Genomic DNA, 16,754 nt, shown 5'->3' with positions numbered 1-16,754 from the left:
GTACTTTAATACTGCACCAATGTGTCCACACAGGAGAAAGACCATATCTTTGCGCACATTTTGGCAGGGGGTTTATGACATCTGGGCCCTTTTAGCTTCCCATATACTTACTCATACTGGGGAGAGACCATTCACCTGTTCTATCTGATTCCACACTCCAAGACTGCTTCCATCACGTGGACTGGGATATGTATCGTATTGCGTCAGACAACAACATTGACGAATACGCTGATTCGGTGTGCGAGTTCATTAGAACATGCGTTGAAGATGTCGTTCCCATGGCAATGATTAAAACATTCCCAAACCAGAAACCGTGGATTGATGGCAGCATTCGCGTGAAACTGAAAGCACGAACCACTGCTTTTAATCAGGGCAAGGTGACCGGAAACATGACCTAATACAAACAGTGTAGCTATTCCCTCCGCAAGGCAATCAAACAAGCTAAGCGTCAGTATAGAGACAAAGTAGAATCTCAATTCAACGGCTCAGACACAAGAGGTATATGGCAGGGTCTACAGTCAATCACGGATTACAGAAAGAAAACCAGCCCCGTAACGGACCAGGATGTCTTGCTCTCCAGGCAGACTAAATAACTGTTTTGCCCTCATTGAGGACAATACAGTGCCACTGACACGGCCTGCAACCAAAACATGCGGCCTCTCCTTCACTGCTCGCAAGGCTGCAGGCCCAGACGGCATCCCCAGCCGCGCCCTCAGAGCATGCACAGACCAGCTGGCTGGTGTGTTTACGGACATATTCAATCAATCCCTATCCCAGTCTGGTGTTTCCACATGCTTCAAGAGGGCCACCATTGTTCCTGTTCCCAAGAAAGCTAAGGTAACTGAGCTAAACGACTACCGCCCCGTAGCACTCACTTCCGTCATCATGAAGTGCTTTGAGAGACTAGTCAAGGACCATATCACCTCCACCCTACCTGACACCCTAGACCCACTCCAATTTGCTTACCGCCCAAATAGGTCCACAGACGATGCAATCTCAACCACACTGCACACTGCCCTAACCCATCTGGACAAGAGGAATACCTATGTGAGAATGCTATTCATCGACTACAGCTCGGCATTTAACACCATAGTACCCTCCAAGCTCGTCATCAAGCTTGAGACCCTGGGTCTCGACCCCGCCCTGTGCAACTGGGTACTGGACTTCCTGACGGGCCGCCCCCAGGTGGTGAGGGCAGGCAACAACATCTCCACCCCGCTGATCCTCAACACTGGGACCCCACAAGGGTGCGTTCTGAGCCCTCTCCTGTACTCCCTGTTCACACACGACTGCGTGGCCATGCACGCCTCCAACTCAATCATCAAGTTTGCGGACGACACAACAGTGGGAGGCTTGATTACCAACAACGACGAGACGGCCTACAGGGAGGAGGTGAGGGCCCTCGGAGTGTGGTGTCAGGAAAATAACCTCACACTCAACGTCAACAAAACTAAGGAGATGATTGTGGACTTCAGGAAACAGCAGAGGGAACACACCCCTATCCACATCGATGGAACAGTAGTGGAGATGGTAGCAAGTTTTAAGTTCCTCGGCGTACACATCACAGACAAACTGAATTGGTCCACCCACACAGACAGCATCGTGAAGAAGGCGCAGCAGCGCCTCTTCACCCTCAAGAGGCTGAAGAAATTCGGCTTGTCACCAAAAGCACTCACAAACTTCTACAGATGCACAATCGAGAGCATCCTGGCGGGCTGTATCACCGCCTGGTACGGCAACTGCTCCACCCACAACCGTAAGGCTCTCCAGAGGGTAGTGAGGTCTGCACAACGCATCACCGGGGGCAAACTACCTGCCCTCCAGGACACTTACACCACCCGATGTTACAGGAAGGCCATAAAGATCATCAAGGACAACAACCACCCGAGCCACTGCCTGTTCACCCCGCTATCATCCAGAAGGCGAGGTCAGTACAAGTGCATCAAAGCTGGGACCGAGAGACTGAAAAACAGCTTCTATCTCAAGGCCATCAGACTGTTAAACAGCCACCACTAACATTGAGTGGCTGCTTCCAACACACTGACTCAACTCCAGCCACTTTAATAATGGGAATTGATGGGAAATGATGTCAGATATATCACTAGCCACTAAACAATGCTACCTAATATAATGTTTACATACCCTACATTATTCTACTCATATGTAAATGTATATACTGTACCCTATATAATCTACTGCATCTTTATGTAATACATGTATCACTAGCCACTTTAACTATGCCACTTTGCTTACATACTCATCTCATATGTATATACTGTACTCGATACCATCTACTGTATCTTGCCTATGCCGCTCTGTACCATCACTCATTCATATATCTTTATGTACATATTCTTTATCCCCTTACACTTGTGTGGATAAGACAATCGTTTTGGAATTGTTAGTTAAATTACTTGTTGGTTATTACTGCATTGTCGGAACTAGAAGCACAAGCATTTCGCTACACTCGCATTAACATCTGCTAACCATGTGTATGTGACAAATAAAATTTGAGTTGATATATGTGGGAGGAGATTTATCCAACAGTAATTACTAACACACCACATCAGGATGCATACAGGAAGGAAATCATACTTACTGTATGTAGCGTTTGTGGAAATACATTTTATTCCTCAAGGGCCTTGTTGGTACACTCATGAACACACACGGGTAAATGCCCCCATAGATGTCAACTTTGTGGGAAGATGTTTAGAATGTCTTGGATGCTCATGTTGCAACGAAGGACTCACACAGCCGAGCTCCCATTCCCCTGCTCTCATTGTGAGAAACACTTCATCTCAAAATCGCCCTTACATGACATGCTTATTCATACTGGAGAGAAACCTCATCTGTGTCTATGTGGGAGGCGGTTTAATTTGAGAATCCATAAATAAAACTCATAGGCCATAGTTCAGGTAGTTGTCTTGTTTGAACACATTATAGATGTTCATTTTCAAACTCTGTTTGACTCTCAAAGCCTTTTTTAAGGTCGTGGTTGTTTTTCATTTAAATATGGACTCAACCACAATCATGTTTTTTTTTTTACTTTGATGTGTCCGTTGTTGAAAACTCTGGCCTGGAGAAATGGTCCACACAATCCAGGAACCTTGGGATGTCCCAAATCTGACGTTAACCATTTTAAATTTAAACTTCAATGGGGTACGGTAAGGGTTAAGGTTAGGGTTATGTAGGGGGTAGGGATGTCCCAAGTATCCCAGATACACATTTTTCCAGGGTAAGTGCTATGTGAAGGCAGATATTTGTATGTATGTATGTCTTTATTTTAACTTTCATTGTTAGACATTTGAACATTCTAGATAGCGTAGTGCCAATGGATAGTTGTATCAATATGCTTGTGTAAACTTCCAAGGATACTCACACGCTCTTCCTAAAGGTGTGCATACACGTGAAATAGCGGCCTCCCTTTCTTTCTATTCTGGTTAGAGACCGTTTGCGCAGTTCTGTGAAGGAAGTAGTACACAGCGTTGTTTGAGATCTTCAGTTTCTTGGTATTTTCTCACATGGAATAGCCTTCATTTCTCAGAACAAGAATAGACTGACAAGTTTCAAAAGACATTTATTTGTTTCTGGACATTTTGAGCCTGTAATCAAATCCACAAATGCTGATACTCCAGATACTCAACCAGTTTAAAGAATAACAGTTTTATTGGTTCTTTAATCAGAACAACAGTTTTCAGCTGTGCTAACATAATTGCAAAAGGGTTTTCTAATGATCAATTAGCCTTTTAAAATGATAAACTTGGATTAGCTAACACAACATGCCATTGGAACACAAGAGTGATGATTGCTGATAATGGGCCTATGTAGATATTCCATAAAAAATCTGCCGTTTCCAGCTACAATAGTCATTTACCCACTTTAACAATGTCAACACTGTATTTCTGATCAATGTCATGTTATTTTAATGGTCCAAATTAATGGCTTTTCTTTCAAGAACAAGGATATTTCTATGTGACCCCAAACTTTTGAACGGTAGTGTGTGTGTGTGTGTGTGTGTGTGTGTGTGTGTATACAGTACCAGTCAAAAGTTTGGACACACCTGCTCATTCCAGGTTTTTTTTTAAATTTTAAATGTTCTACATTGTAGAATAATAGTGAAGGCATCAAAACAATGAAGTAACAGATATGGAATCATGTAGTAACCAAAAAGGTGTTAAACAAATGAAAATGTGTTATATTTGAGATTCTTCAAAGTAGCCACCCTCTGCCTTGATGACAGTTTTGCATACTCTTGGCATTCTCTCAACCAGCTTCATGAGGTAGTCACTTGGAATGCATTTCAATTAACAGGTGTGCCTTCTTAAAAGTTCATTTGTGGAATTTCTTTCTTTCTTAATGCGTTTGAGCCAGTCAGTTGTTGTGACAAGGTAGTGCTGGCATACAGAACATAGACCTATTTGGTAAAAGACCAAGTCCATATTATGGCAAGAACAGCTCAAAGCAAAGAGAAATGACAGTCCATCATTACGCAGAGTAGCTGAACGGATGATCTCCGCATGTGTGGTTCCCACCATGAATCATGGAGGAGGAGATGTGGTGATGCTTTGCTGGTGACAGTCTGTGATTTATTGAGAATTGAAGGCACACTTAACCAGCATGGCTACCACAACATTCTGCAGCGTTACGCCATCCCATCTGGTTTGCGCTTAGTGGGACTATTATTTGTTTTTCAACAGGACAATGACCCAAACCCACCTCCAGGCTGTGTAAAGGCTATTAGAACAAGAAGGAGAGTGATTGAATGTTGCATCAGATGACCTGGCCTCCACAATCACCCGACCTCAACCCAATTGAGATGGTTTGGGATGAGTTGGACCGCAGAGGGAAGGAAAAGCAGCCAACAAGTGTTCAGCATATGTGGGAACTCCTTCAAGACTGTTGGAAAAGCATTCCAGGTGAAGCTGGTTGAGCGAATGCCAAGAGTGTGCAAAGCTGTCAAGGCAAAGGGCAGCTACTTTGAAGAATCAAAATTCTTAAATATATTTTGATATATTTGTTTAACACTTTTTTGTTTACGACATGATTCCATATGTGTTATTTCATAGTTTTGATGTCTTCACTATTATTCTACAATGTAGAAAATAGTCCAAATTAAGAAAAACCCTTGAATGAGTAGGTGTGTCCAAACTTTTGACTGGGACTGTCTATATTTTTATTTTATTTCAATTTTGTAGTAAAGTATAATGAATTTATATTATAGTCCAGTTCTGGCCGTTAATGGAACATATTGCATGCCAACCGCTGTTAAACTCAGAAAATTATGTTGATACCGGAAGTGAACGTTTTTGGCCTAAAACGTCATATATAAACGACGACCGTGAATGTTCGGTTATTTTGCTTCTCATCTAGCTAGATAGCTAACCAGCTTGTTAATTTTGGGAAAATGGCTGAATCGTTTGAAGAACGTCTCGTAAAAGCTGTCAAAGAGCATACACACTTGTATGATACCTCAATGCGTTTACATTTCGACAAAGAGGCTCTCGAGCACAGTTGGCGCGAAATTGCTACATATTTAAACTCCGATCCAGATACTTGCAGGAAGAAATGGAGACTTGCGAGGGACCGTCATGTGAGAGCACTGAAAAAGTCTAAGGACATGCCAGAGGGTGTACCGAGGCCTGGAAGCCTGAGTTGGCTCACCATTTTTATAAAACATCGGCAAACCAACCCAAACTTTCCCGAGGTAGCTAGTTAGCGAAGATACAGAAAATGTGTGGTTACAGTCACTTACCTAGTTGCCAGACCTCTGTTATTCAAGGCCAGCTAGATACTGCTAGCATGACTAGTTATGTGTGTAATACTATAGACTTATAGACCGGTAATTATCGGTATTATCAAAGAAGATGATCTAATAGTTCGACTGAAGAAACCACTATTTTTGGCACTGGGTTCGCAGTTCAAATAAGTGCAATACCAGCACCAGAGGACGCACATACATTAATCTCCGCAATCTCGTATTGATGTAACATTTTATTTTTCAAAAATGAAAACACTGAGTCAACTGTTTATGGCAATCCGGCTTTAATAAGAACATAAGACAGTGACTGATTAATTTAGTCATAAAATGAGAACGTACTATTTTATTGTTTGCAACATGCTAGCCTTACTGTTAATATTTTAAAGATGTGCAATAACTACCTCTTGTTTTTGTTGGTTTCCATAGATCTCAGCAGACAGAGTTGAGAGTCCTAATGACAACCTGGATCAGACTCCCTTGTTTTCAGACCAGGCAGGTAAGCCAATATTAGAGGTGTGTAGTTGGCTACAGACACGATCCTTATGTTTCCATACTGGCTCCTTTTTTATTTTACTGTAGGTCCACTGTTCCCTTTATCATCTTTCCGTCTCCTGGTTCCACCTCTACGACTGATGTCAGCTTTCATGTGGCAAGTGGCTCAAGAGCGTAATGTGATGCACTATGGGAAGCTGGAGGAGTTTGTGACTTTGGTGACAGAGATGGTTCCAGAGCTGCTGAGCTCCAGGCAGAGGACCCAACTCATCCTGGGTCTGAGAGCAAGGGTGAGAAGTGGGAAGGTGGAGAAGGCGTGGAGGCATGGATGTTCAGAAAGGATCTTTAGTCCAATGACTATTATTCTCATAAAATCTACTTTCAGATGGTTTTAGAGTTGTTTCGTAATGAAAACCCACCGGACCCCCAGACCATCCAACTTAATTTGGACAGAATCAAAACTTCTTCAGTACATGCTGTGCACAAGGATGTATGTAACTTTCAGTGTCTAAAGTAGTCTGGATGCTATTGAATAGAGGGAGCTTATATTGTCTTTCTTTTGAAGCTGATTGTATTATTCATTTTACATGCCCAGTCACAGAGTAGAAATGAGTTGGAGTCTTCAGAGTCTAACTTCGTGGAGCTGGTCAAAACCCTGCTCGAAGACCCTTCTGAGAAGAAGCACTTCTTTCAGGTGGGAAATATCCTAATGAATCATAGTTGTCGCTTTCAGAGTCCATAGGACAGCATGTTCCAGCAATGTAAAATTCAGTAGAGAAATGTTGCTTGTTTTACAGTAACTGATGAAAGGCCATACAAAATGAAAAATCCAGCAAGATGTTGGTTTCAACAACGCTTGTTTTATTTCTCTCTCTCAGGTGGTGTTCCCAATACGTTATGGCCCTCGGTATGACACAGCACTGCAGATACTGATGTGGGAGTTTCTCTCCCGACTGGAGGAGCTGCTGCCTGTACCAGACCTCACAGAGGTACAGGCTCAATATCTTAATAGCATGAAATCTTTAGATGGTCAGGCTTGTCATGTTATTTCTTCAATATCACATGCTTAGGGGTGTCACTGTTTTTGTAATGGCACTATATAAGATCCCGTCTTTGGGAACAGAGTTTCTTGTTCATGACGGTCCTTTTTGTCAACTAAAGTTGAATCCTATATTATTAATGTAGAGACACAGAGGAGTGCTTCTTTGATTGAAGACCATGGTGCTTGCCTATGAAGCGGCAAAGCGAGCTGCACCTCCTTACCTTCAGGCTATGCTGAAACCCTACACCCTAACCCAAGCACTCTGTTCTGCCACCTCTGGTCTCTTGGCCCCTCGCACCCCTACGGGTGGGCAGCTCCCGCTCTGCCCAGTCAAAGCTCTTCTCTGCCCTGGCATCCCAACTAAACCCCCCCCCCCCACTAACTGTATGTCACTCTGGATAAGAACGTCTGCTAAATGACTGAAATATACCATCCATGAAGTGCTCTATGATTATGGAATGAAATATTATAGAACAAAAATAAGTTGATGCTGGATAGTAAACAATGCTGTAAAAGCCTTTGTGAAAACAATCTTCCAGAAGTAATCAAGCCACTCTCATGTGGTGGAAACATGTAAAAGCCTTTGTTTTACGGCTTAGGCATGGCAAGAACAAAAGAAACACCCACCGTATATGAATGTTCTGTGAGAGACCGCTGCAGAAACCTTTCTAATGTTCCTTTTTATCCTTTCAGACAGCATCTTGTCTCAGCCTTGCCCCCTCTGACCTGGAGGAGTTCTGGCATTCTGTCTCTGACCCCGAGCACCTGAAGACACTGCTGCAGCATCATAGACATCTGGGTCACTTGAGCAAAAGTGAGTCTTATGAAGAGGATATCAACCATGTTAGCCATGTGCTCTTCTGTAAATTAGTGGAGTTGCATTTTTCTGTTTCCTTTCCTGAGATAAATTCTCTCTCCCTTCAGATGAATTCTCCAACCAGGTTGCAGACAACATCTTGTCCACATTGTCAATTCCTCAAATTCATGGCCTGAAGTCAAGCCTTGATGGACATGAAGGCATGAAAGGGAGCACAGAGGGGTGGAAGATCAACAGTGAGGAAGGAGGAGAGTTGCATTTTGAAAAGAACTTGGAGGATGATGGAAGTGAGAGAAATGAAGACACTGAGAGGGGATTGAAGGATGAGGATGACGCAAAGTGGACCTCCCCTCTGAGTGAACCAGAGGACTCGGATGGTAAGGAGATTCAGAATGATAGTCCATTTCCACCATGTATTTTTAAGTGATTTGTAAATGCCTGACTTGTTACATTACCTAGAGATATTATTTGCAACAAAAAAAATATGTACCTTGACATTCAGGTGAAAAATCAGGAATTGCTTCACACCACTGTCAAATGTCATACTTATGATAATGAATTAGAGGTTGATATCAGTTCCTACTTATAAAACCATCAAATATAGAGGCGCTGTGTATATTGTCCTGGAGAAGGACTTTTTCGTGCTTTTGAGAACACTGCACTGAAGGCTGTTTCCAACAATGGCTGCCACTGTTAGCGGAACCATTCATTTCAATGGGATGTTGGTTGGCGAGTGACGTTAACTGGAAGATGCTGAAACTTGCTAACTAATAAGTTAATGTACTTAAAAAATGTCTGGCTGAATCAACAATATACCTGTCCCTAAATCAGGTACATTCAGCACGATTGCAGCGTGCCAGCTCATTTACAGCTGGCAGAAATGTGATTGCATTTGCTGCATCACAATACATGCTGTTCTGGTCCAAGATCTTGGACCCGCCACTCTGGTAGGTCCAGGATTCATTTGAGTCAGGCTTTGTTTTGTTCATTGTTTTGTAATGCGGATCATGGTACCAAGCACTCCAGGATCTGGGTCATAGAAGGTAATGTAAAAGTGTCTGAATTGTTCTATGTCTGCTTTCTGCCTACAGAACCGGCTAGTGACATGCCCTCCCAGGTCTTCTCCTGCCCCCAGTGCCCATTCTCCCACAGGGAAATGGTGGACCTTCATCAGCACATCAGGAAGGAACATCTAACAGAGGAGGACAGCAGGAGCCTGGACTCTGGAGGAGCTGAGAACTCACTGCCATCCAGTCAAACAGCCAAGAGCTCCTCAGCCAAGAGCTCCTCAGCCAAGAGCTCCTCAGCCAAGAGCTCCTCAGCCAAGAGCTCCTCAGCCAAGAGAATCAATAACAACACCTGCAAACAGTGTGGGAAGGGTTTCAGATGCACAACTGACCTGAAACGACACCAAAGTGTTCACACCAGTGTGCAGCCGTTCCGGTGCAATCAGTGTGAGAAGAGATTCAAATCGGAGAGATATCTACAACTGCACAAGAAAAGTCACGACGTAGAACCGATGCACAGGCCTATTTGCCAGCACTGTGGCAAGAGTTACACTAGTGCAGCTGTCCTCAAAATACACATACGTACCCACACCGGAGAGCGGCCTTACTCCTGCTCAGTATGTGGGAAGAAGTTCAATCAAAAGCACACATTAGTTAGACACCTCCGGATGCACAAAGGAGAGAGACCATACCTGTGTAGCGTATGCGGGAAGGCTTTCTTTGTTTCCGGGGAACTCTTAGTGCACATGCGTTTTCACACAGGAGAACGACCTTACCGCTGTAAACCGTGTGGAAAGGCTTTCAGCACGTCATGCGCTCTCACGTCGCATAAGCGATGGCACTCAAATGACCGCCCGTTCACCTGCTCCCTGTGTTCAAAGGGCTTTGCGGAAACTGGTGGCCTTAAAAGACACATGTTTATTCATACTGAGGAGAAGCCCCATTACTGCCACACGTGTGGGAAAGGATTTAGTCAGTTGAGCAACATGAGAATACATTTGAAAACTCATAAAAAATAATGTCATTGGCTCTTTGTCAGACTAATGGAAATTTTAACTAGTGTAATGTTTATTTCTCCTTGAGCTCAAAGCCAAAAGTAAGGAAAAAATGAAATTGTATTATAGGTAATGTACATCGTCCTGACAAAGTATCCATTCTGTTATTTTCCCCTTGGTAATGTGATCTGTTAAGGAACTTTGGGCACAGACTTCACAATGACACTGAGGTTTTACTTAGTGCATTGCCAACTGCACTGTACTCTGTGAGCACAGTAGGGTTAACATGGTGTAAGGATCACACGTAGTTCGTGTAGGCTGTTCTGTACCTGAAGTAATGAAAAGTTTTTTGACTGCAACTATCAAGTTGTTGTCTTTTTAATAATCTAATAATTTAATAATGTGTTTTGGGGCAAGCTCCTGATGTATGTTGGAACAGAGTCCTCCCTTTTCTCCTGCATAGTCACCTGTTCACGTGTCCTTGTCTGAGACATTTTTATTTTCAGTCAGCAGTTTCAGTTATGAATTTATTTGCAAATTATGGTGGAAAATAAGTATTTGGTCACCTACCAACAAGCAAGATTTCTGGCTCTCACAGACCTGTAACTTCTTCTTTAAGAGGCTCCTCTGTCCTCCACTCGTTACCTGTATTAATGGCACCTGTTTGAACTTGTTATCAGTATAAAAGACACCTGTCCACAACCTCAAACAGTCACACTCCAAACTCCACTATGGCCAAGACCAAAGAGCTTTCAAAGGACACCAGAAACAAAATTGTAGACCTGCACCAGGCTGGGAAGACTGAATCTGCAATAGGTAAGCAGCTTGGTTTGAAGAAATCAACTGTGGGAGCAATTATTAGGAAATGGAAGACATACAAGACCACTGATAATCTCCCTCGATCTGTGGCTCCACGCAAGATCTCACCCCGTGGGGTCAAAATGATCACAAGAACGGTGAGCAAAAATCCCAGAACCACACGGGGGGACCTAGTGAATGACCTGCAGAGAGCTGGGACCAAAGTAACAAAGCCTACCATCAGTAACACACTACGCCGCCAGGGACTTAAATCCTGCAGTGCCAGACGTGTCCCCCTGCTTAAGCCAGTACATGTCCAGGCCTGTCTGAAGTTTGCTAGAGAGCATTTCGATGATCCAGAAGAAGATTGGGAGAATGTCATATGGTCAGATGAAACCAAAATAGAACTTTTTGGTAAAAACTTGACTCGTCGTGTTTGGAGGACAAAGAATGCTGAGTTGCATCCAAAGAACACCATACCTACTGTGAAGCATGGGGGTGGAAACATCATGCTTTGGGGCTGTTTTTCTGCAAAGGGACCAGGGCGACTGATCTGTGTAAAGGAAAGAATGAATGGGGCCATGTATCGCGAGATTTTGAGTGAAAACCTCCTTCCATCAGCAAGGGCATTGAAGATGAAACATGGCTGGGTCTTTCAGCATGACAATGATCCCAAACACACCGCCTGGGCAACTAAGGAGTGGCTTCGTAAGAAGCATTTCAAGGTCCTGGAGTGGCCTAACCAGTCTCCAGATCTCAACCCCATAGAAAATCTTTGGAGGGAGTTGAAAGTCCGTGTTGCCCAGCAACAGCCCCAAAACATCACTGCTCTAGAGGAGATCTGCATGGAGGAATGGGCCAAAATACCAGCAATAGTGTGTGAAAACCTTGTGAAGACTTACAGAAAACGTTTGAGCTCTGTCATTGCCAACAAAGGGTATATAACAAAGTATTGAGATAAACTTTTGTTATTGACCAAATACTTATTTTCCACCATAATTTGCAAATAAATTCATTAAAAATCCTACAATGTGATTTTCTGTATTTTTTTTCTCATTTTGTCTGTCATAGTTGAAGTGTACTACCTATGATGAAAATTACAGGCCTCATCTTTTTAATTGGGAGAACTTGCACAATTGGTGGCTGACTAAATACTTTTTTCCCCCCACTGTACATTGTCCAAGTAAGTATTCAGATATATTTTATTTCAAAAGACAAGTTGAATATTTTTGTGTATTTGAAAATACTCAAATACACTCCCATGCATTTAACCCAGGTTTTTAAAAATAGTATTTAAAATAAGTGTTTGAAAATACACGTACTACTTGGTTTTTACAAATAGCCATTCAAATAGAAATACTTGTTTGGGGCTTGTATTTGAACATTCTCAAACACACTGAAAAATGTATTTTAAATACCAGATATCCAAATGCATTTTTGAACCCAGGTCTGATTGTAATAAATAGTCACTCAGTAATTGTCTGTGGTGACTCAATCATTTGTAAATTAACTAATACTACAGCATGTGTATGATATATGTATATTATTATGTACATGATGCTACATTTATTATCTGTCAAACGCTGTTTAAGTGTGGGAAAGGAATTACTCGGATGAGCAACATGAGACTATGTTTGAAAACTTGTAAGAAATAAACTCATTGGATCTTTGTCAGACTATAGTGATTTTTACATTCGTGTTCGGTGTTTCTCCTTGAGCTCATTGTATTACAGGTCATGTACAATGAACAAAAATATAAACTCAACAAGTGTTGGTTTCATGAGCAGAAATAAAAGATCCCAGAAATCTTCCATATCCACAAAAGCTTATTTCTCTGAAATTTGGTGCACACATTTGTTTACATCCCTGTAAGTGAGCATTTTTCCTTTGCCAAGGTAATCCATCCACCTTATATGTGTAGCTGATTAAACAGCACGATCATTGTGCTGGGGACATTAAATGGTCGCTCTAAAATGTGTTGTCACAACACAATGCCACAGATGTCTCAAGTTTTGAGGGATCATGCAATTGGCATGCAGGAATGTCCACCAAAGCTGTTGTCAGATAATTGAATGTTCATTTCTCTACCATAAGCTGCCTCCAATGCCTTTTGGAGATTTTGGCCGTACGTACAAACAGACCAGGTCTATGGCGTTGTGTGGGCAAGTGGTTTGCTGATGTCAACGTTGTGAACATGGTGGCGGTCGGGTTATGGTATGGGCAGGCATAAACTACGAACAATGAACACAATTGCATTTTATCGATGGCAATTTGAATGCACAGAAATACTGTGACAAAATCCTGAGGCCCATTGTCATGCTATTCTTCCACCACCATCACCTCATGTTTCAGCATGATAATGCACTGCCCCATTTTACAAGGATCTGTACACAATTCCTGGAAGCTGAAAATGTCCCAGTTCTTCCATTTCCTGCATAGTAAACAGACATGTCACCCATTGAGCATGTTTGGGATACTCTGGATCAAAGTTTATGACAGGGTGGTCCAGCTCCCGACAATATCCAGCAATTTCACACAGCCATTGATGAGGAGTGGGACAACATTCCAAGGGCCACAATCAACAGCCTGCTCAACTCTATGCAAAGAAGATGTGTCACGTTGCCTGAGGGAAATGATGGTCACACCAGATACTGACTGGCTTTCTGATCCACGCCCCTACCTTTTTTGTAATAAGGTATCTGTGACCAACAGATGCATATCTGTATTCCCAGTCGTGAAATTCCTACATTAGTTTCTAAATCATTTTAAAAAATTTACTGATTTCTATACATGAACAGTAACTCCTCCAAATCTTAAAAATCTTGCAAGCTGCGTTTATATTTTTGTTCAGTATAATTAACAATGAAAAGCTGAAATGTCTTGAGTCAATAAGTATTCAACCCCTTTGTTATGGCTAGCCTAAATAAGTTCAGGAGTAAAAATGTGCTTAACAAGTCACATAAGTTGCATCGACCCACTCTGTGTACAATAACAGTGTTTAACATGATTTACGAAAGACTACCTCATCTCTGTACCCCACACATACAATTATCTGTAAGGTCCCTCAGTCGAGCAGTGAATTTCAAACACAGAATCAACCACAAAGACCAGGGAGGTTTTCCAATGCCTCGCAAAGAAGGGCACCTATTGGTAGATGGGTAGAAATGTAATAAAAAACAGACAGTGAATAGCCCATTGAGCATGGGGAAGTTATTAAACTTTGGATGGTGTATCAATACACCCAGCCATTACAAAGACACAGGTGTCCGACTCACTTCACGGAGAGGAAGTTAACTGCTCAGGGATTTCACCATGAGGCCAATGGTGGCTTCAAAACAGAGTTTAATGACTATGATAAGAGAAAACAACATTGTAGTTACTCCACAAAACTAGTCTAATGGACAGAGTCAAAAGAAGGAACCCTGTACAGAATACAAATATTCCAAAACACGCATCCTGTTTGCAACAAGGCACTAAAGTAATCCTGCAAAAATACAAAGTGTTATTTTGGGGCGAGTCCAAAAGAAATCATGGGCAAAAGTGTGACAATCCAGTTGTGGAAATCTGTTAGAGACGTACCCAGAAAGACTCACCGCTGTAATCGCTGCCAAAGGTGCTTCAACAAAACATATTTTCACTTTGTCATTATGGTGTATTGTGTGTAGATAGGTGAGATTTTTTATTTATTTAAAGCATTTTGAATTCCGGTTGTAACACAACAAAATGTGGAATAAGTCTGAAGGCACTGTATGTTGAAATATGGGTGGTATTACCCTCTGGTTCATTCCTTTAAGTCAAAGTTGTTTAAAGGCCTCGAACCTTGCTTGAGGAACAATATAGAAGCAATAGAGAACAAAACTTTTTTTAAAGTCAATCAGGTGACAGATCTGGTGAAAAGGAGACTGAAGTGCCACTTTAACAAAAAAAAGTGGAACAGTTTATGGTATTCCTGCCATTCAACGCCCTCCAACATAAAAACAACATGCTTAACCTGTTCAATAGTGTGTTTGTTCTATAGATATATGGTGCTTTTCTTACCTTACACATGAGCATCGGTCCCACCCATATTTACATGGTCCACTGGCACTGGGTAGGCCTACATCCTGGTAAAATAGTCAAAGGCACAGATTCTACTGGCTTTGGGATACAGTCCTGCATTACTTCAAACACTCAAAGTTTGATTGAATAGAATTACAAACTTTGTGATATTTGCACAAATATCCGTCCTTCCATCACTCTGCTTCCATCAGTTCTTGGAATCACACTTTTGGTGTATGTTGCTTTTTCTGTGTTTTATTAAGTCAAATTAGTGATATCTGATCTTTGGAGAAACTTCATCATAGTCTTAGAACAACATCAGAATACAAGTGTTCTCATTCTAAATACATCAGAACAACATCTGAATACAAGTGTTCTCATTCTAAATACATCAGAACAACATCTGAATACAAGTGTTCTCATTCTAAATACATCAGAACAACATCAGAATACAAGTGTTCTCATTCTAAATACATCAGAACAACATCAGAATACAAGTGTTCTCATTCTAAATACATCAGAACAACATCTGAATACAAGTGTTCTCATTCTAAATACATCAGAACAACATCAATACATCTGATTCTAAATACATCAGAACAACATCTGAATACAAGTGTTCTCATTCTAAATACATCAGAACAACATCTGAATACAAGTGTTCTCATTCTAAATACATCAGAACAACATCTGAATACAAGTGTTCTCATTCTAAATACATCAGAACAACATCTGAATACAAGTGTTCTCATTCTAAATACATCAGAACAACATCTGAATACAAGTGTTCTCATTCTAAATACATCAGAACAACATCTGAATACAAGTGTTCTCTTTCTGAATACACCAAAACATCAGAATACAATGTATGAATGTTGTCATACTGATGTTTTCCACGGTGATGATATTATCATTCATTATGTCAATCTATGAATATTGTGATGTCCACTTTTGATATTCATGATAATTAATTATAATATACCTCTATTATTAGCTCCTGCTCACATTGTTGAATTATGTCCACTTGTTGTGTATGTACTCTGATTACACACCATTGTTCTTCTGTATGTGTGTTAACACTTGTGTTTGCACAGAGCTGATAATGGCATTTAACCGAAATGTACGCTTCTCTGCATACCACTTTTTTTTACATATACGTTTTTGGGCATTGTCGATATCGTAGCTAATGTACATGGTGTTAATCAATCCTCTTTCTATCTCCTATGTAGAGTCCTGGTTTTAACATATTGTTACTCATCATTTGGGTAAGATCAGAACTTGTTTAGTGTTCATTTGTTTGTACCTTTGTCAATGATATAATCCAATCTTGATAGAAATCCCATCCCTTATATAAACCCATCAGAAAGACACTATGCCATCATTTATTTTATAGGTGGTTGCTGAAATGTAGCCTTCTAAAAAAGCCCAGGGGGCTCATGACAATGAGAGTCAGGACCAGGGAGTAAGATCTCATTTGAGATCACATTTTCTGACTACATTACCATTGTAAATATGGAAATAATTACATTTTGTACTTCTTTTCTGTTTGATTTGACATACTAGTTAAGTCACCTAAAATGTTCCTTTATATCTTCAACAGTGAGATGAAAAATAAGGACATCAGAATTCTAGAAGTTTGGGGGTAAGACAATTTGTGTTACTGACATAATAAACAAACAACTTATTTTTGCATACTTTTTTGTGAACCCCTAACCCTCCACAACCTCTAATGATGCTATCATTCTCCTGTCTCAGCCTCCAGTATTTATGATGCAGTAGTTTATGTGTCGGGGGGCTGGGGTCAGTT

At 41.3% G+C, this 16,754-nt stretch overlaps 1 protein-coding gene across 1 annotated transcript; it reads left to right on the top strand.

Moving 5' to 3' along the window:
* Nucleotides 1-5,317: 5,317 nt before the first annotated feature.
* On the top strand, nt 5,318-10,706 carry LOC112234229 (zinc finger protein 852-like). The gene is made up of 9 exons (XM_024402284.2): nt 5,318-5,704; nt 6,185-6,254; nt 6,338-6,540; nt 6,636-6,740; nt 6,846-6,944; nt 7,129-7,239; nt 7,986-8,106; nt 8,217-8,486; nt 9,201-10,706. Exons 1-9 carry the CDS (start codon nt 5,405-5,407, stop codon nt 10,133-10,135), a joined length of 2,214 nt encoding a protein of 737 aa, XP_024258052.1. The 5' UTR covers nt 5,318-5,404; the 3' UTR covers nt 10,136-10,706.
* The last annotated feature ends 6,048 nt before the right edge of the window (nt 10,707-16,754 follow it).

Source organism: Oncorhynchus tshawytscha, linkage group LG17, assembly GCF_018296145.1.
Source record: "Oncorhynchus tshawytscha isolate Ot180627B linkage group LG17, Otsh_v2.0, whole genome shotgun sequence".
NCBI classification, from domain to species: Eukaryota; Metazoa; Chordata; class Actinopteri; order Salmoniformes; family Salmonidae; genus Oncorhynchus; species Oncorhynchus tshawytscha.
This window is presented reverse-complemented; position numbering and strand designations above follow the sequence as displayed.

Excerpts from the sequence above, each read along its gene's own strand:
- LOC112234229 (XM_024402284.2), top strand. The coding sequence starts at position 5,405 with ATGGCTGAATCGTTTGAAGAACGTCTCGTAAAAGCTGTCAAAGAGCAT. Across the intron at positions 6,541-6,635 it reads TCCTGGGTCTGAGAGCAAGG|ATGGTTTTAGAGTTGTTTCG; the intron begins GTGAGAAGTGGG and ends ATCTACTTTCAG. Across the intron at positions 6,945-7,128 it reads AGAAGAAGCACTTCTTTCAG|GTGGTGTTCCCAATACGTTA; the intron begins GTGGGAAATATC and ends TCTCTCTCTCAG.